This window comes from Aquarana catesbeiana, linkage group LG01 (genome assembly GCF_042186555.1).
Source record: "Aquarana catesbeiana isolate 2022-GZ linkage group LG01, ASM4218655v1, whole genome shotgun sequence".
Lineage (NCBI taxonomy): Eukaryota > Metazoa > Chordata > Amphibia > Anura > Ranidae > Aquarana > Aquarana catesbeiana.
In genome coordinates, this window is record NC_133324.1 from 793,836,320 (window position 1) to 793,858,352 (window position 22,033).

At 42.9% G+C, this 22,033-nt stretch overlaps 1 protein-coding gene across 1 annotated transcript in view; it reads left to right on the forward strand.

The window, feature by feature from the left end:
• The window catches only part of TRAPPC11 (trafficking protein particle complex subunit 11), a 102,798-nt gene that overhangs the window by 65,350 nt on the left and 15,415 nt on the right, over positions 1-22,033 (forward strand). The window contains exons 22-25 of the mRNA XM_073607031.1: positions 11,298-11,419; positions 15,670-15,789; positions 16,912-16,977; positions 17,984-18,140. Of these exons, the coding sequence (XP_073463132.1) occupies positions 11,298-11,419; positions 15,670-15,789; positions 16,912-16,977; positions 17,984-18,140 (465 nt within the window). The remainder of the gene's footprint in view (positions 1-11,297; positions 11,420-15,669; positions 15,790-16,911; positions 16,978-17,983; positions 18,141-22,033) is intronic.

Genomic DNA, 22,033 nt, shown 5'->3' on the forward strand with positions numbered 1-22,033 from the left:
GATCAAACGGAGGAACCAGCAATGTTCCCAAGACTAGTGTTAAGTCCTCTTTTGGAAAAAAACGATTTCAATGGAGGTCTGATTTCTATGGCTGCCCCTAAAATCAGATCAACGGATGTAGAGCATATCTTGTACACGACATAGCCAACAAGATGGGGATTTGACCCTTCAGGGTATCATCAGCTAACCCTTAGAGACCACTCTGCAGAAACTCCAAAATGTTAGATACTGAAGGAGATCCAAGCTCCCAACACCTTTCTGTAGTATTCCAGATCCGGTGATAGGTTACATTCGTGGACCTCTTACGAGCCTGTAATAATGTCTCCACTACACCGCCCGAGAGACCCAAGCCAGTTAAAGGCCCCCTCTCACTTCCAAGTCATTAACTTCATCCTCCTGCAGTACGGGTGTCAGACCCCACTCTGCAGAAGGAGATTTTGACAAGGAGGCAGTGGGATTGGTGAGCCAAACTTTATCCTCCAAGCCAGAGGGAACCACGGCTCCCTGAGCCAGTAAGGTAGGACTACTATTGCTGTGACCCTTTCTCGCTGAATCTTTAGCGGATTTTGAGAGCCAATGGAAGCGGCGGGAACACATACACCAAGGGGAAGTTCCAAGACCTGGACAGAGCACCCTGACCCAATGCCAGGTCCAGGAGAAGAAGCAGGCAGTTGACAATTCTCCAATGCCATAAGATCTATCGAAGGCATCCCCCAGACCCTGAAGATCTTGCGTAGGTACTTGGGGTTGAGGCCCCATTCGTTGTGATCCCCAAAGCCTCGATTCAAGCGATCTGTTAAAACATTCCCAGGCCCTGGGAGATAAGATGCTGTAAGAGAGCCGAGATTCTTCTCTGCGCATAGGAAGATTGACATGCCACCTGAAGGAGAGGGCGACTTCTTGTGCCCCCTTGATGAGACACATAGGCCACCGTAGTTTTGTTGACCAAAAGAATCTTGACAGCTCGACCTCACAACATAGGTTGGAATGCTAAGAGAGTTCGTCTGACAGCATCCAATTCCAGGAAATTTGAACTCTTTGCCCCACAAGGGTTCCATTGGCCTTGAACCTGCTGTCCCAGACAGTGTGCCCTGCAGCCTGCCAGACTGGCATTGGTCGTCACCACTATTGGTTCTAAGGCTTTCAACTGAACTCTGCGGGAAAGCTTGCGAGCTACTGACCACCAAACCAGGGACCTGATTATCGGAACTGGCAGATAGATTTTCTGGAACAAGGAGTGACGATCCCACTGAAGAAGAAAGTTGCATTGAAACCTCCTTCTGCGCCACCTGACCCGCAGGACTACTGTAACTGTGGCTGATAGAACCCCCAGATACTGCATGCATTCCTTCACCATCATAGAAGGCCTGGCCATCACTGCTGTCGGAGACTGGATCTCCTGGGCCTTCCTCTGAGGAAGAGAAACACGACCCCGATCCGTGTCGAATTGTACTCCTAAATACTCCAACATTTGGGTTGGATGCATCTGGCTCTTCCGAAAGTTGATCAACCAACCGAAACGAGTTAGTGTTTTGCAAGTGAAATTCACATGAACTAGAAGGAGCTCATGTGACGGACCCAGAAGTAGCATGTCGTCTAGATAATGGAATATTTGCACTCCCTTGACCCTGAGACTCGCGACAACAGCAGACAGTAGCTTTGAAAACGTTCTCGGAGTCGTGCAGAGACCGAATGGGAGGCATTAAATTTGAAAATGAGAGCCTTCTATGGAAAACCTGAGAAAGTGATGGTGAGATGTGTCTATGGAAACATGAAGATACGCATTCGCCAGATCGATGGAAGCCATCCAGTCTCCTGACTCCACAACCAAAATGATCATTTCCAATTACTCCATTTTGAATGGTGGAACCTTCATGTAAGAATTCAGGACTTTGAGGTCAAAAACTGGTCCGAAACCCCCTGAAGCCTCTGGGACCAAAAACAGAGGGGAACATACTCTATGGCAAAAGCAAGGAAAAATTTGCGCTGAACTATAAAAAGCAAGCAGCCAGCAAAGTTCGTTGATATCAAACAAAAGGTCACATAAAAAATATATTGCGGCGCTAAAAAACAGTTCAAAGAAGTCTGAAGAGTGGGAGGAGTCAAATCACCAGATACAGTGTAGATGTAGAAGAGACACTCGTCACCACGTGGTAATGTAGTCTGCTTACCAGAAGGTAATGAGGATTAGGCATGAATGGATAAATCTCAATGGCATCCAGCAAATCCAGCCCACTGGAACCCCTCGTCAGACAACAACTTCCGTGTAACTTCCTTCGTATATACACCTCCCAATAATCACATCAGAAATGTGACTTTCCAGCATGTAGTCATCAAATACCCGGGAAGAGAAATGAAGGACCCATAATGAAGCCCGTAATGATATATAAAAAACTTGAATATGGTAACTTACAGTTGAAGTTCAAAACAGCATGCATCAAAGAAAGGACAATCGGCTGCAGCATTCAGCGTACGGATGTCAACCTGCCTGACATGTTTCTTCCTAATGGATGTCTTCAGAGGTGTGGCTTCAATGACAACCGCACGCTATATATATATATATATATATATATATATATATATATATATATATATATATATATATATATATATATATATATATATATATATATATATATAAAAATATAAAAATTAGTGGGTGGATCAGAGGGGAAATGATCCATTCAACCACTGACAGCTGGGCAGAGTGTGTGTCTATCGTGCAGCGCACCATGCGCACGAGACACAAACACCGGCATGTAACGTGAGGGGATAGCATTACATCACTCCGCGCATAGCTGGAAGGTAAACAGCCTACTGCGCATGTCTACTTCCGAAAAGCTAATAGGATGAGCCTAGTTGGCAACAGATGACGCAACAGCGTGCGGCCAACAGAAAAAAAAGGGCAGAAAAGCAAGATAAGAATAGCAACCGATGACGCGATGCCGCATCATTGGCCGACATATCATCCAATAAAAACAATAGTCAAAGATTCACATGTACAGTATAAACCAATGCACATATTAAAAAACTGTTAAACAAAGTCAATAAACATCATTTAAAAAAATATACTTCCATTATTCCAAAAATTGCGAATATGTATAAAAAGCATAATGAAAAAAAAGGAAAACGAACAAGGGAGTGTGTTAAAGCTAGCTGTTATTGATAAAGCTGTTAACATCCCACTCCACATTTAACCCATGAGGTGTATAACATTTTAGGGTATGTATCCATCGAGTTTCCAACCTCGAGATTTCTCTCTTAGTATAACTACCGCTCCAGTGAGGTGTGAAACGATCAATGGCGGTAATCATGGTCCCTGCTGGGTTTTTGTTATGGCACTCCAGATAATGACGTGAGACTGTGTGTTTAGGAAAACCCTTCTGTATGTTTTTTATATGTTCCTTCACTCGTACATTCATGGCTCTCATAGTGCGGCTCACATATTGTAGACCGCATGGACAGGTCAATAAAAAGTGGTGGTTCTGAATTTATTATCACAGATCTGTATATTCAAATCCAAAAAATGGATGGCAACCTTGCTCATTTCAAACTATAAAGAAATGCCAAGATTGTTCTGGTTCAATTCCTGCATGTAATTGGTCAATGATATTTCATCGCCATTCCATAGGAGGAGGATGTTGTCTATATATCTGCCCCAGTACACCAATTCTGGCCGTCTGTCAGCATAGACGACATCCTCCTCCCACTTGGCCATGAACAAATTAGCCATGCTGGGTGCGAATTTCGTGCACATGGCTACCCCTCTGTTTTGGAGGTAATAGGAACCCCCAAACCAGAAGTAATTATGCGTCATGGCGAACTTCAGAAGGAGTAAAAAAAAAATGTCCTTCTGTGAGGGGGGCCAACTGGTTATCTCTATTAAGAAAGGTGTCCACTGCGTACAAACCATCAGAGTGAGATATGATGGTGTATAAAGAAGATACATCGGCAGTGGCCATGATGTATCCTTCTTTCCACTCAAAAGTATCCAGTATCTGTAAAACCTGAGAGGAGTCCCACAGAAAGGAAGGGGTCTGAAATACCAAAGGTTGTAAGAACCCATCGATATATTTCCCAATGCGGGAAGTGACAGAGTCCAGCCTGCTGATAATGGGCCTCCCTGGTGGGTTAACCAAACTTTTGTGAATTTTTGGTAGAAAATAAATAACTGGAATTCAGGGAGGCCATGGGGACCAAAAAAAGCTTTTTCTTTTCTATTAATCAAATTCTCGTTAAACCCCTTTTCAACGGCTTTCTCCAATTCCCTTTTATATTTAACAGTGGGATCATGAGAAAGGGGGAGATACGTATCGGTATCAGACAAGATTTTCCTCATCTCAGAAGTGTAGGCAACCTTGTCTAGGACAACAATCCCTCCCCCCTTGTCAGCAGGTCGAACAATTATGTCGTCCCTATCTTTAAGGGCTTTCAACCCATCCTGAAATTTCTGATTGTTTGGATCTTTACGAATTTTCAATCTTTCCAGATCATTCAAAACAAGACCCTTAAAAACTGAAATGGACGGAGGAACAAAACCCGGGGGGTTGAATAACGAAGCATTCGCAAGGCCAGAGTGTCTAATTCCATTAGTAATTTGTTCAGTTCTGCTAATGGGTTGAGACAGGAAGTGCCTTTTTTATGCTCATTTTCCTAATATATTTCTGTACGTCAATGAAGGCGCTGAATTTACTCAAAGGTCTATCTGGTGCATATTTAAGCCCATTATTTAATACAAAATTTTCATTATCACTTAGAATGGCCTTACTAGGATTAAAAATCCCGACATCACTTACAGTCTCCGTCACAGTATCCACCCAGAGGTCCTCCACCTCCCCTGCGTCCACCTTCCACCCCTTTTTTTCGAAGGGTTCCCAAAAGAACAAGAGGGACGGCAAACCAAAAGATGGTCCAGAGGGGGGAAGAGACACAGAACAAAAAAGACGGAGACTGTAAGTGATGTCGGGATTTTTAATCACAGTAAGGCCATTCTAAGTGATAATGAAAAATTTGTATTAAATCACGGGCTTAAATATGCACCAGATAGACCTTTGAGTAAATTCAGCGCCTTCATTGACGTACAGAAATATATTAGGAAAATGATAATAAATTCAGAACCACCACTTTTTTAAGGAGACAGATCGTAATGGCTACATTGGACAGGGGAGCTGACACCATCCATCGTGGTTAAAAGCGGTTCCTAAAAGCCAGTTTATCCGCTTAAGGCGCAACTGTACTTTCAAACATGATTTTTTGATGCAGGCCTCTGACCTTAAAACTAAGTTTTTGGAAAAAGGATACCCTAGTGCCGACTTGGATAAAACCATTAATGAGGTTGCCATCATGGATAGGGCCACTATGCTAAAGGGAATAGATAGAACTATTAAAAATAATAACACTCATTAGTTTTCTTTAGTGACCACCTACTCTCGACAACATTACGATATAAAGAAAATTCTTAAAAAACACTGGGCTGTGCTAAAAAACGATAAAGTGTTGGGCCCATCTTTTCTGAACACCCACAGGTCATCTATAGAGGAGTACCTCCATTGAGGTTGCAGGTTGCCCCTAATGTTCTTGATGCCCCTAATAGGGTCTCCTTCTTTCAGAACTCTTAAGGGCTTCTTCCCATGTCGCAAATGCAAAGTGTGTCTCATTAATAGCAATAAAAATAGAAAAATTGCCAATTCAAATCTAATTCCACTGCAAAGGTTTATAATGTAGATACCTGTATTACCTGTACATCGAAAAATGTTGTGTACTTATTGACCTGTCCATGCGGTTTTCCTAAACACACAGTCTCACGTCATTATCTGGAGTGCCATAACAAAAACCAGGCAGGGACCATGATTACCACCATTGATCGTTTCACACCTCACTGGAGAAGTAGTTATACTAAGAGAGAAATCTCGAGGTTGGAAACTCGATGGATACATACCCTAAAATGTTGTACACCTCATGGGTTAAATGTGGAGTGGGATGTTAACAGCTTTATCAATAACAGCTAGCTTTAACACACTCCCTTGTTTGTTTTCCTTTGTTTTCATTATCCTTTTTATACATATTCGCAATTTTTGGAATAATGGAAGCATATTTTTTTAAATGATGTTTATTGACTTTAACAGTTTTTTAATATATGCATTGTTTTATACTGTACATGTGAACCTTTACTGAATCACAGGTCAAATGTATAACGTTTTATTATGCCCCCGAGCCGTACTGTATGGCAGGCATTGATTTGCTGCACATTGTTTAGCGTTTTTGTCATGCCCCTGAGCTGTATTGCATGACAGGCGTTAATTTGCAGCTTGTCTGTGCAGGCGCTAATTTTTAATATGTGTATTGTTTTATACTGTACATGTGAACTTATACTGAATTACATGTCACTAGGTATAGGATTAGATTCACCAAGAATGCATAGCGTTTATATTATGCCCCTGAGCCGTACTTGTCTGTGCAGGCGCTAATTTTTAATATATGTATTGTTTTACTGTACATGATAACTTATACTGAATTATATGTCACTAGCCACAGGATTAGATTGACCAAAAATGTATAGCGTTTATATTATGCCCCTGAGCTGTACTGCATGGTAGGCGTTAATTCGCTGCTTGTCCGCGCTCATCTGACATTTTTAGACTATTGTTTTTATTGGATATGTCGGCCAATGATGCGGCATCGCGTCATTGGTTGCTATTCTTATCTTGCTTTTCTGCCCTCTTTTTTTTTTCTGTTGGCTGCACGCTTTTGCGTCATCTGTTGCCAACTAGGCTCATCCTATTAGCTTTTCGGAAGTAGACATGCGCAGTAGGCTGTTTACCTTCCAGCTATGTGCGGAGTGATGCAATGCTATCCCCTCACGTTACATGCCGGTGTTTGTGTCTCGTGCTCGTGCGCATGGCGCGCTGCACGATAGACACACACTCTGCCCAGCTGTCAGTGGTTGAATGGATCATTTCCCCTCTGATCCACCCACTAATTTATTTATATATATATATATATATATATATATATATATATATATATATATATATATATATATATATATATATATATAATATAGCGTGCGGTTGTCATTGAAGCCACGCCTCTGAAGACATCCGTTAGGAAAAAACATGTCATGTTTTTATATATCATTACGGGCTTCACTATGGGTCCTTCATTTCTCTTCCCGGATATTTGATGACTACATGCTGGAAAGTCCCATTTCTGATGTGATTATTGGGAGGTGTATATATGAAGGAAATTACACGGAAGTTGTTGTCTGACGAGGGGTTCCAGTGGGCTGGATTTGCTGGATGCCATTGAGATTTATCCATTCATGCCTAATCCTTATTACCTTCTGGTAAGCAGACTACATTACCACGTGGTGACGAGTGTCTCTTCTACATCTACACTGTATCTGGTGATTTGACTCCTCCCACTCTTCAGACTTCTTTGAACTGTTTTTTAGCGCTGCAATATATTTTTTATGGAACATACTCTGACTCAATTCGTGCCTTGGAACAGGAAGGATGGCCCTTGATGCCAACAGCTCCCCTCTATATATCGTTGCAAACATTGCCTCCTTTCCAAATCCGTAGGAAGTCCAGTTTCTACGAACAAGGTCTGAAGGGACCTTGTTCTGAACTCGAGATGATAACGTGATCGAATGACGGCTACAATCCAGGCATCCTGTAATTTGTCTGCCCAAACTCCCCCCGAATTGGGCTAGTCTTGCTCCTACTTGAGAGGGTTAAGCGGAGACACCTTCAGAAGGACTTATTTTGAAGCCTTAGGAGCTTCGTTGGCCCTAGGCTTCAAAGGTTGAACTGGCTCCCTTCCACTGTCTGAAAAACTGTCTGTAAGCACTGGCCTCTCTGAATCCTTCTTTGGATCTGTTAAACCGAAAGGGCTGCTGTTGTCTATTTCTCTTCTGCGGATTAGACCAGATCTGCCGCCAGAAACCCAATGAATTGCTGATTCTAAGTCTTCCCGAAGAGTAGCTTCCCGTCGAATGGAACCGAACACAGCTGTGCTTAAAAGCCTTATCAGCCGACCAATGCTTCAACCATAAGGCTCGGTTCACACAGGGACGACTTGTCAGGCGACCTAGGTCGCCTGACAAGTAGCGTCCCGTCCAGTACAATGGAACCGTTCCGTCGCTCCGACTTAGAAAAAGGTTCCTGTACGACTTTGGGGGCAACTTGGGGTGACTTGCATAGACTTCTATACAGAAGTCGTTTTGCAAGTCGCCCGGGCAGTCGTGTGCAGGTCGCCTCGGTGAGGCGACCTGCAAGTCGTGCCGCCTCTGGTGTGAACCGAGGCTAAGGCTCTGCTGGCTGTGGCAGAATGAGCCATTATCTTTGCTGTTATTTTGACCTGGTCGACAGCCACTTGACCTGGTCGACAGCCACTTCACAAACTCTACAGCAGTCTTGAAAACTGGAAAGGAGAACTGCCACTTCCCAGACTTTCATCCGAACATCCATCCACCAGCTCCGCTACCCACACTATAAGGCTGGATTCACACCCATGCACTCCCAGCGCTCCCTGCATTCCGAAGACCTGCACCACAAAACGTGTTCCATAGGAGACCATGGTAAATGGACGGTAGTGCAAATCCACAAAGAGCACCAAAAACGCACAGGTGCGAATCCAGCCCAAGTGCTGCTGCCACAGAAGTGAGTGCTACCGCCGGTCTGCAGGCTGCTCCAGCCAAACCATACAACCTTTTTAGGTCTGCGTTTATTCTGCGATCCATAGGATCCCTAAAAGAGACCGAATCCTCCAGCGGAAGCATAATATGGAGGGCGAATCTATGTAATGAAGCATCCACCTTAGGCGTAGTGTCCCAAGGGGGGGTACAGCTTCAATACTCTATTATACACATTGAGCTTCTTCTCAGGCCCCACCCACTCATCGTCATTTACTTCTTTAATTTCAAAAATGAATGGGAAGGAAGGTAACGATTTCTTTAAATACGGGTAGTGTCTTTGCTGTTTCTGTGGAGGTGACGATTCTTCGGGCCACTTCATCGCATCCTTAACAGCCTCCACCAAGGGGGGAACCAGTGCAAAAATCAAACGTATGCAATTCCGAGACCATCTCAGCCTCAGATGGATCCAAATCGCTATTGACTTCAGAGTTAAAGCGCACAGAAAACACATGATCTGAATCTGCAGATGCTGAAGATACAGCAGGATTCCTTGAAACACTCTTTAACCCTTCCTTGACTGCGTGCCTAATGTAGGATTTAACCTGGCGTGCTTTCGCAGCATTGTCCTGAGCCGCCTCCTTGAAGCAAGATGCACATACCCGCTTTCCTCTGAGGACCTCAGTTGAGCAGGCCCCAGGATCTTTCTTCTGTCTGGGCTGGCGATGAAGACCTATCCGAAGGAGAGGATCCTCTTCTGTGTCTGCGCCCTGATTTGCTCTTTCTAGAAGCTTTCTGATGTTTTGACCTCTCTTGGCTCGTGTCCAAACGACTAAAGTGAGGTAAGGGCGAGGGAGATCTGGAATGCTGTGGCAACAGGCTATCCAGCTGCATGCGACTCTGCGATTTGTCATGTCTAGAGCCTTTTTAACTCCGTTGAGGCTTGAATGCTGATTTGGAACCTCTTTGCGGGCGTTTATCCAGTACTGGGCCCTTCTCTCTGTAAAACACAGAGGATGTGCTCTCTTTTTAAAAAAATAAATAAATTAAACTTTTTTTTTTTTTTAAACAAAAAATAAATAAAATAAATAAATACAATTAAAATAAACTTCTCCATCCGAATCCTCAGTGCTAAGACAGCTAGGCAGGCAGGCAAAATTCCCCAGACCTATAAGGCACAGGATAATAAATTCACTCTGACAGAGGAGTAACACAACAGTAAGTAATGAGAGTCCTGGAAGGAGGCTTACCAGAACAGAGCAGCAGATTGATCAGCTGGAGGCTGAGATTAGCCTAGAGGGCAGAGCCTGCTGCAAATCAGCAGTGAGCATTCTGGTGTTTGCTAGGCAACCCAAAGAGGAAGCTGCCTCTGACCTCACCTGCTCAACTCTGAGCTTCCTGAAAGGAATACATGTGGAGGCGGTGAAATAGAAGTCCCAGCGAGCCAAACCACTGCCTGAACACACAAAAACATGGAAGGAGAGAGTGCCAGCATCTGCCTAACAAAGGTATATACAGTCCTTTATACTGCCAGTGACCTTTGCCAGTAATATAGTCATTTATACTATACCATACAATCCCAGCACTATGGGAACCCACCTCCTCAGGAGATTTACAGCCTATATGGGGGGGTCTTCTGAACCGGGAGAGGCTGAACCCGAACAGGATGGATGGTGGATGGAGAAAAAAATAAATTAAAGAAAAAAAAATAAAAATAAACTTTAAAAGGCGTTCGGACCGAGGACGAAAAAAAGAACACTGGTGTGGGCGGACAGCCGCACTTTATGGGCTAAGAAAGAGGTGGTCCTGGAGGGGTCAGAGGTGGCGGAGCTGACCCATAGTAGGCTGACATGAGGTCCAGAAAAATGCTGTGTGTTGTTAGCCCACAATTGGAAATTGAGATCTAAGTGTTTTTGGCAGATCAACAGGTTTTTTTTCTGTTTTTGCAGGGTCTTTAAAGGAATTAAACATTGGAGTATTAATAAATGTTTGCTTAATTGGCCTTGGCATATGTTTAACCTTTTACCAGGGGCCATAAAACCCTAGTTGCCTAGACAAAATGTAGCTGAATCAGTATGTATCAGTTCATTTGACATAACCTCTTAAACTAATTTGAACACCTTAACTATTTGTAGACTATTTATAGACCTGTTGGGCTTTTATTTTGTGCACTGTTTTGTGAAATACCCTGCTCAAGTATTTTTATTGTAAGCCAACTTACAAAACAAACTTAAAAATTGCATTATTTTTTTTTGTTATTTCAACCACTTGCCGCCTGCTAAGTACTGCGGGCGAGCAGCGGCTGTAGGCAAAGTGACGTACATGTACGTTGCTTCCTACTTCTGGATTTGATTGTACACAGCTGAAGCCTGTCGGCAAGTCCCGGCCAATGATTAATGGTCGGGACCTGCTGATTGGCTGTGTGCAATCACAGCCCAGAGCTCTTGTGTTGGTAAACAACACAGAGCTCCTGTACACAGGGAGCGATCTATCAGCTTCTCGTCCCTGTAAAGCAAAGGGATATATTCAGTTTATGGTAAAAGTAACACTGTGGCAGCCATAGTGTTAAAAAAATATATTTTTTATGGGCTTGGATCACCTGAGCTGACCTTCAGCAAAGTATGTATTGTGTCATAACCCAGGAAAACAATGTCTCTCACAGGGCAGGATGCCAATCTGACACAGAAGACTCTGGTTACGCTTCAGGGAGCAGAAACATGTGATGACTCAAGCCCGGCTTTGCTCACTGACATCCCCATAGGAAACCTGCAGCCCGGAGAAAAGGTGCCACTCTGACCTTTTTAGCATCAAATATATTACACCAGTGTGCATTCGATCTGTGCAGTCAGCTGTACTACAGGAAGACAAGCAAATATTTTCCTCTGCTTTGTATATCGGCATAAATGTAGAGGGATAAAACAACCAATATTTTTCTATAGGTACCTTTTATTCAAGTATATAAATAGTAAAGCAAAGGGTTTTTTTTTTTGTTTTTTTCTTTTAATTTTTCTAAGTAATCTGGCTGCTGTTTCTGTTCCTTAAGCAGCCTATACATGGAGCAAAATTTCCCCCCATTAATACAGTCAGAATTATTTTTCTACATAAATGTTTTTGTAGTGAGTAAAGGTCCATACTCATGGACAGAATGTTAGGAGACATTTGCCGGTTCAAAAAAAAATCGGCGACATTTTGCCCATGTGTATGTTCAGCCAGCTTCTGTCGAACGTGCATGCTGGAAAATCAGCGCACTGCTAGTGTTCTGGCGGTGTCCCTGTCAGGACACAATTGCTCAGCAGGGGAGATCGCTGAACTAACCTTGCATGGTTAGTACAATGGCTCCAACTGGAGCTGACAGGTTTTTTTTGTGCAACCCAGCGGGTAATGTGTACCCAGCTTTAAGCTCTGCTTTAGATTGATTAAAAGATTGTTAAAGAAAAATTTATTTTGTTAAAGAAAATTGTATTTTGTAATCAGATTATAGCTACAGGCACAACCAGCATCCAAACTTGACAGCAGGTACATAGATAAGGGGGGATATGGGGTTCAAATCTCCCAAGACTATCTGTCCACGGCACAGTTGCTTCTCTTCAGAAAGAGATTGACAGGCAGCTGGAACAGAGGAGAAGGAAGACTCTGGCCACTTCAGTAGCTAGGTGAGCCCTGCCCAGCAGACCCATTTGAAGAGTGGACAGAAAAAGTGTGGAAACTGAAGCCTTACCTCTGACCCACAGAAACCAGAACCATATAGAGCACTGTGGGGATGGACCAGGGTTTGCAAATTCTCTGTATATAAATGGGCAGTTTATAAATATCATGCTGAATTGTTTGCTGCCAGTTACAGAACTACTTTGTCAATAAACATTGCCTTCCTCCCTACCAGCAAATATAGCAGCTGTGATCCACTCTCCTGGGATGCCATATTATTATTATTATTATTATTATTATTATTATGATACATGATTTATGTAGCGCCAACAGTTTGCGCAGTGTGATATCTGCAGATAAAGTTGGTGAGTTGGTTAGCTGGGGGTGATGTTGTGGATGGCCTTGTATGTTGAGTATTTTGAATTTTATATGGTGGGGTAGTGGAAGCCAGTAAAGGGATTGGCAGAGAGGGGCAGCAGTCACGGATCGATTAGTGAGGCGTTTTAGTCTAGCTGCAGCATTCATAATAGACTGAAGGGGGTGGGGGGGGGGGTAGCCTGCGTAAGGGTAGGCCATTAAGGAGTGAGTTGCAATAGTCGAGGCGGGAAATGACCAAGGATTGTATAAGTTGCTTTGTGGAATCGTTAGTTAGGAAGGGTCGAATTCTGGAGATGTTGCGGAGGTTAAGGCGGCAGGATTTAGCCAATGATTGGATGTGGGGGCTGAAGGAGAGGTCAGACTCGGGGATTGCACCCAGCACCCTAGCATGTGTGGAGGGGCCAATGGTTGTGCTGTTGATCTTAATGGTAAAGTCATGGAGAGGGGACCTGCTTTTCCTACAAAATACAGAGCTGTTCAGCCCTGAAACAGATAAATATAAGCCCCCTTGGTTGTTCCTCTTTTTGGTCTGATGTATAGACCTCCTGTAAAACAAAATACTGTATGTTTTTTCTGTAAAAAGTGTTCTTTTACAGAAAGAACTGAAACACACCTTTGCGATCAGGGCCGGCCCAAGACATTGTGCTGCCTGGGCCCAGGATCGAAATGCTGCCCCCCCCCCCCCCCCCCCCCCCCCAAAATAACACCCACCAAAAGGCCCCCAGATTCCCAGATTCATTATTTTATATTGTGACAATTAAAACCAAAATTAAATTTATTAGGAAGTCAGATTTACATGCATCAGTGGTGGTGGGGTTCAGACAGAGGCGACGGTGGTGAGGGGAGGGGGGGTTAGACACAGGCAGGGGTGGTAGGGGGTGTTAGACACAGGTAGGGGGGGTTAGACACAGGCAGGGGTGGTAGGGGGGGTTAGACACAGGCAGGGGGGGTTAGACACAGGCAGGGGTGGTTGGGGGGGTTAGACACAGGGGTGCTTGGGGGGGTTAGACACAGGGGTGGTGGGGGGGGGGTTAGACACAGGCAGGGGTGGTGGAGATGGGATTAGTGGCGCTGGCATTTACTTTCTCTCAGTGTTGGCCTCGCCTATAGCGATCCCTCTTTCTCTTGTCAACAGCAGGGGGGGGGGGCACGTAGAGGATGGGCAGGCGGCCAGCTGTGCGGGTATGTCAGCGAGTGCTCTGCCATTAGCTCTAATAGCAGCGGCGCCGGGCCATCCACACAGTGAGATGAGGAGCAGAGTGGGTGAGCGGAGCCCGATCGAGCAGGACCACTGTCTTCTTGGGTGTCAATGTGCCCCCCCAGAACCTGCCTCCCGGGACCAATAGTCCCATCGGGTCCCATGGTAGGGCCGGCTCTGTTTGCTATCAAGTACATTGAGGCAACACATACCTTACCATGTTACCACAACACATGTTACCATGCATTATGTGCATTCGCATGTTGCAGTGCCACTCATTTTGAATGGCACCCCAAGGATCTGTGTTAACACACAGGGGCGTAGAAGTGCAAGTGGATCCTAAACTTTTCATCCAACTTCTATATTATTGCATTTGTTATTTTAAAAAGCAAATATAAAGAGAAAATGGTGGTGGATTGTGTCATACGTTACTGTGTCTATGAACAGGGAGTAAACGCTGTTATAAGCCCTTCCAACTGTAAGCGCAGTTTTGATGCCCACAGTTCATCATAGTACGCATAGTGCTCCGCCTCATTCACTTTTGTTGACAAAGACTGAACTTCCCCAAACTATAGCTAGCTCTGGACAAATTTTCCAGAAGATATTTCATGTTTGTTTTTCCTCAAAAGATAAGATTAAATAAACAGTTTAATTCCCATAAGTTTCTGAAAAGAAAACATGGTCACCTGTCCTCATTGCTGCTTTTCCATGTAAAGCATGTGGTTTGTCTCTGCTTCATTGCCTGCACATAGCAGACTTTCATTTATCAGGACATCCACGGGAGAGTTATGTGGCTTATAGAATACAGCATTCACTAAGGACTGCCGAAAAAAACTCCCTGGATTACCATTTCAAAATACTGGCTTTGTGGGCCTAAAAAAGGAGTAAAAAGGTTCTAAGTGCCCTACGAGGGGCTAGAGGTATCACCAGACCAGGTAAGAAAACTTCTAGAGTGAGAGGAACCCCCAGTGTAGCAACGAACTGTGTAACTTCAGCCCAAAAAATGTGTTTTTCCGTACACGTCCAGAATGCATGTTTGGAATATGCATGTTGTTCCGAGCACCTCCAGCACTGAAAGGAGAGGCCCGGAAACATTTTATTTAACCTGTTAGGTACTAATTGAGAGAAGGGATAATCCCACAAGTCTTCCCAATCTTCATTATCTCTATCTGGAACATCCGCCTGCCATCTAGCCCATAGAGTCTCCATACCAACATAAACTGATGGCAGAAGAGCCATGAATAATTCTGAAAGCGGTTTAGTTAATATGTCATCACATAACATATTTTCAATGTCTGAGGTGTACAGGTCAACTGGGGATGTGCCAAATTGGGCAGAGTAGGCATGGCGGAGCTGCAGGTACCTGAAGAACAAGAGATTAGTGAGGTTAAACCATGCTTAAATTCAAATCCTCAAAAGGTAACAGCTTACCATCAGGACATATCTGGCCAGCAATCACCAAAATTTAACAAAATCAAGAAGGATCAATTTCCCTATAATCCTTCCACCTCTGAACATGGAAATGAATTCAAATAATTGTTCCTAGAAAGATCAATGTATTCTTCTTATGTGGGTGATACCCTTTTATTTCTAGGATGTGCTGAAAATAAAGACAGTTAGTCACAGTGTAATAGACTTGTATGGCAAACTGTTGATGATTATTCCAGTTACCGCTTTTCCAAATCCGTTCAGAAAATGAAAGTACAGGATATTTTGGCCAGCGCCTCTGGATTTCTTCTAGATAATATTGTGTTATGCCTTTGCATTTATATATGACATTGCAGTAGCTTTGTTGGTCTTTTTTTCTTTACAGCTGGAAATGCCTCTATACATCCGCTGCGGTACTGTTGGCACACGTGTGTTCCTGGTTTATGTTTCATACTTGATAGACACATCTGTAGAGGACAAGGATATCATCTGCAGATGTCACCGGGTAAGATACTCCTCCCATGTAGAACTGTCTACAGTATATAGCAACTGCTCAGAGGCGATCTGTAATTACGGACTGCTCTACACTGGCGGCACACTACTTGGTTGCTATAGGTCAGTGCTTATCATTGTTTTTATTGTGCTGTTAATGTAATTTGAGCAAAGCAGCCTAAAATGTTATATGACTAGTTTTAAAGCAGATCTCCATACAAAACACAAATGAATAGTTAGGATACATATACAGTAGGTGAACAATTCTGCATGCCAAAGGGTCTCTAATCAACAATTTACACACTGCTTAACCTGGGAAATTACTACTTTTTAATATAAATAAAAGTCTCTGCATGGGGGATGTGTTTACATCTTTTGAATTATTGTAGCAAATCAGTCCCATGTACTTCCCTCATTGATGACTAGTTTAACTAGCACAGGTGATGGAAGGGATATGCCTGCTGAGACTTCAGAAAATGTTATTAAAGTGGTTGCAAATCCACACATACACCCAGTGAAGTGACTGTCCTCAGGTGATACCCAGAGATAAAACAAATCCCCCTACATAAGTTGTACCTTTTTATCTACAGTGCTCTTTTCTCTACATCTGTTCAAAGTCCAGAAGTTATATGTCAGCTTTCAAAAAGCAGGGGGCGGAGCTGAAGTTACACTCTGCAGAGTTCAGCAATACGAGCTCTGAGAGCTGATTGGAGGAGAGGGGGGACACACCCTTCACACAGAAACAGAGCTGCGGCTGTCTATCATAGACTGTGTGCTGGAGCACCCTCCCTTCACCCTTTTTACTACTTGGTGTCAGAAGTGACTCATGCAGATAGCAGAAGAACAAGGCAGCAGACAGAAATGAAACGCTGCTGTAGATTGATACATGTACACACTCTAGAGGGATTTGCTCATATCTCATGCCAGTGGTTTACAACCACTTTAAAAGGAAGATTCCAATGCAGTCACTTGTTACAGAATGTACCTAGACACTTGTAAAAAAGAAAAATAAGTATATTTGTTGATTTATTGAAATGTTGTAGGATCTTGTGCAAAAGGAGAAATTGCATTTTAAATTCATGACAAATTTTATTATAGACGGTTCTCAGTGCTTCCACATTTTTCTTCTTTGCAGGATGAAACGGTAACCATTGAGACTGTATATCCATTTGATGTTGCTGTGAAATTTATATCCATAAAGGTCAGTATTGCCTATTTTCAGTGAAACTGTTTACATGGTTTTTTTTATTGATATTCAGAGTAGTTAATTCAGATCACAAACGAGGTATGACAATACTACATAGATATTGAACAGGCTCAAAGTCATAGACATGAAAATTTGCAGTCATATTAATATATTATTTATGGTATAGTGTTGTTATATTTTATGTCCTGGGGTGACCAATATATTTTACACTAAAAGAAGCTTATAGGTGTACATTTGTCAGAACAAAATAAGAAAATGAACACTTGCACAGTGTGTTTGAATGTGGCCTGTCAGTGACGGTTTTCAGGTATGAGAAATTGATAGGCTATCTGTTTCTGTAGAATGTAATTGGACCATCATCTCTCAAAATTTGAATTTGTCAAAACATAAATATGGGAGCAAACATGTTCATAAAAATGCATAATGCAGGCCTGTCCTGTTCTTCTTCCTTCATTGCTACATACTGAATTGCTAACCTGTACCAAGCAATTTTCTGGGACCCCTAATATGCAACACACTGTGATAGGTGTGATAGTGGCTGACTACATAGTCAGAGGTACGTGAGGTATGTATGACAGCCTTAGCATATGCATCTACAAAAATGTCAACGCCCATTGGGGGTTATTTACTAAAACTGGAGAGTGCAAAATCTGGTGCAGCACTGCATAATAACCAATCAGCTTCCAGGTTTTATTGCCAAAGCTTAATTGAACATCTTCCCCATAGTGTCCCACCAAAATATCTTTAAAGAGACACTATTACTTTGCTTATTTCAGGCAAAGTGAGCATCTGTAAAAAGCCCACTTTAACTCACTACCACTTCCTCCTCTACTGTAGAGGGGAGCTTAAAGTGGTTGTGGGGGGTTACAGACACTAAATGGGCAAAGAGAAAGTGTCTCTTTTAAGCAGGGCAGAATCCATGTCACAACTTTTAATGTATTCTATATTGATGTACTTGCTATAAGTGTCTGATGGTTTGGTATGGTTTGTGTTTTTGCAGTTTGAACATTTAGATCGTGTCTATGCTGATATACCCTTCTTGCTAATGACGGATATCTTGAGCGCTTCCCCATGGAGCCTCACCATCCTCTCCAGCCAGCTCCAGCTCTCATCATCTGTCGCACCTGTGGACCAGCTGGAATCTCAAATGGAAAATGGTTAGTATGTAAAACCAGAATTGCAAAGGAAAGTGAATCTTTTGCCCATAGCAACCACTTAGGGGGCAGATTAGGGAAAAAAATATAAATTTATATCCCTTAGAAGTAATGTCAGAACATTAGGCTGCTTTCACACAGCAGCACTTTTAAAACGCACTCTACGTTTTTTTTTAAAAAAACGCATTGCCCCTTTTAAATGTGTTGCATTACAGCCCATCTGCCTGAATAGTTGGTTAAGGATGTCATCGGGTGCTGGTCCTTTGATAACCAGCTATTCATTGTCTGTTAAGGAGCCAGAGACTGCCAACATCCTTAACCAGTGATAAGGCCTCCACCTTAGTGGTCAGCAGGAGTGATGTTCCCACCAGAAGGTAGGAGGAGGCGGAGAGACAGTGGACAGGTGGGCAACAGCTGTGAGATTTTTTTGAATTTGTCTGCGGATTGTCATGGAAGGCGGCATGTCCTGGCTCCTTAACAATCAGCTATTCACTGTGGTACTATTCCCTGGGTATGTTTTTTGTGTGTATTGTTGCGGTTCCCATTGACTTCAATGGACAGTGCATTTTTGGGAAGTGCACCAAAGATGCAGCTAGAAGCACAAACACAGCTCAGTGATGTGAAATGTTTCATAGGATTTAAAGGGAAATAATTTTGATGTGCTTTTGTCCTGCTGGAAAGCTGCGATCCAGCGCAGCAAAAGCGCATCAGTGTGAAAGGGCCCTAAGGATATCTCATTGTTGAGGTGAGCCCCATCTGCCTTTATTGTAAGTCCTGCTCATTTCAGGTATCTATCAGCCACTCCCTTTTGGATATCGTTTGCTCAAAAGTTACTTTAACCACTTCAGCCCCGGAAGGATTTACCCCCTTCCTGACCAGAGCACTTTTTACAATTTGGCACTGTGTCGCTTTAACTGCTAATTGCGCGGTCATGCAATGCTGTACCCAAACGAAATTTGCGTCCTTTTCTTCCCACAAATAGATCTGTCTTTTGATGTTATTTGATCACCTCTGCGGTTTTTATTTTTTGCGCTATAAACGGAAAAAGACCGAAAATTTTGAAAAAAAATAACATTTTCTAATTTTTGTTATAAAAAAAAAATCCAATAAACTCAATTTTAGTCATACATTTAGGCCAAAATGTATTCGGCCACATGTCTTTGGTAAAAAAAATGTCAATAAGCCTATATTTATTGGTTTGCGCAAAAGTTATAGCATCTACAAACTAGGGTACATTTTCTGGAATTTACACAGCTTTTAGTTTATGACTGCCTATGTCATTTCTTGAGGTGCTAAAATGGCAGGGCAGTACAACCCCCCCCCCCCCCCCCAAATGACCCCATTTTGGAAAGTAGACACCCCAAGGAAATTGCTAAGAGGCATGTTGAGCCCATTGAATATTATTTTTTTTTTTTTTTTTTGTCCCAAGTGATTGAATAATGACAAAAAAAAAATTAAAAAAAGTTGTCACTAAATGATATATTGCTCACACAGGCCATGGGCATATGTGGAATTGCACCCCAAAATACATTCAGCTGCTTCTCCTGAGTATGGGGATACCTCATGTGTGGGACGTTTTGGGAGCCTAGCCGCGTACGGGGTCCCAAAAACCAATCACTGCCTTCAGGATTTCTAAGGGCATAAATTTTTGATTTCACTCCTCACTACCTATCACAGTTTTGAAGGCCATAAAATGCCCAGATGGCACAAAACCCCCTCAAATGACCCCATTTCGGAAAGTAGACACCCCAAGCTATTTGCTGAGAGGCATGTTGAGTCCATGGAATATTTTATATTTTGACACAAGGTGCGGGACAGTGACACTTTTTTTTTTTTTTTTTTTGCACAAAGTTGTCACTAAATGATATATTGCTCACACAGGCCATGGGCATATGTGGAATTGCACCTCAAAATACATTTAGCTGCTTCTCCTGAGTATGGGGATACCGCATGTATGGGACTTTTTGGGAGCCTAACCGCGTACGGGGCCCCGAAAACCAATCACCGCCTTCAGGATTTCTAAGGGTGTAAATTTTTTATTTCACTCTTCACTGCCTATCACAGTTTCGGAGGCCATGGAATGCCCAGGTGGCACAACCCCCCCCCCCCAAATGACCCCATTTTGGAATGTAGACACCCCAAGCTATTTGCTGAGAGGCATGGTGAGTATTTTGCAGCTTTCATTTGTTTTTGAAAATGAAGAAAGACAAGAAAAAACTTTTTTTTTTTTCAATTTTCAAAACTTTGTGACAAAAAGTGAGGTCTGCAAAATACTCACTATACCTCTCATCAAATAGCTTGGGGGTGTCTACTTTCCAAAATAGGGTCATTTGGGGGGGTTTTGTGCCACCTGGGTATTCCATGGCCTCCGAAACTGTGATAGGCAGTGAAGAGTGAAATCAAAAATTTACGCCCTTAGAAAGCCTGAAGGCGGTGCTTGGTTTTCGGGGTCCCGTGCGCGGCTAGGCTCCCAAAAAGTCTCACACGTGTGGTATCCCCGTACTCAGGAGAAGCAACAGAATGTATTTTGGGGTGTAATTTCACATATTCCCATGGCATGTTTGAGCAATATATCATTTAGTGACAACTTTGTGCAAAAAATAAATTTTTCTTTTTCCCGCAACTTGTGTCACAATGTAAAATATTCCATGGACTCGACATGCCTCTCAGCAAATAGCTTGGGGTGTCTACTTTCCAAAATGGGGTCATTTGGAGCAGGTTTGAACTGTCCTGGCATTTTATGCACAACATTTGGAAGCTCTTCTAACCACTTGAAGACAAAGCCCTTTCTGACACTTTTTGTTTACATGAAAAAATTATTTTTTTTTTGCAAGAAAATTACTTTTTTTTTTAAATTTTTTTAAAGCAAATGCCCTACAGATTAAAATGGTGTGTGTTTCATTTTTTTTTTCCACACAGTATTTGCGCAGCGATTTTTCAAACGCATTTTTTGGGGGAAAAAAACACTTTTTTAAATTTTAATACACTAAAACACACTATATTGCCCAAATGTTTGATGTAATAAAAAAGATGATCTTAGGCCGAGTACATGGATACCAAACATGACATGCTTTAAAATTGCGCACAAACGTGCAGTGGCAACAAAATAAATACATTTTTAAAAGCCTTTAAAAGCCTTTACAGGCTACCACACAAGATCCCTTTCAGACCACGCCCCATGTTGGGCCACGTTAAAGCTAGCCCTGAATAGTGGCCCCCGTACCTGGCGCCTACACCCTTTTTGGCTGACTACACTAAAGGACCAAGAGGACATTCACAGAGAATGGCAATACTACTTCAATACCAATAGGGACACAGCCCCTGTGGGTATGGTATGGGAAACATTTAAACTCCATGCACGCACTATTTTATCTTCCCGGATAAATAGAGCCAACTTCCAAAGCTATTTTGTGTCAGGCCTCTGACAAATTGGACTTGATCACTAGGGAGTTCCAAAAGGGCGTCTGCACTCAAGCTCCAAACCCGCCTTGTAGACCAGTTACACTTTGAAAAAGCTAAACAAAAACTTTTCTTTGTGAAGCAACGGATTTTTGAACAAGGAGAACGCGCGGGCAAATTATTAGCATACCTTGCTCGTCAGGATACGAGTCCACCAGTGGTGGTTACACTCCTTGGGCCAAACTCTGTCACATATTCAGACCCTCCAACAGTGGCAAAAGCCTTTCAAACATACTTTATGGACCTATACTCCTCGAAAGTACAAGTCACTACACAAGAGACCCAGACCTTTCTTAAAGACATCCCCTTTCTCCAATTGTCAGAATCTCAAGTTACTGAGCTAGAGGCCCCCCTTAACTTGGATGAAATAGCACTCGCCATAGCATCCCTGGCACCAGCGAAAGCTCCTGGAGGTGATGGTTTACCACTCGACTTTT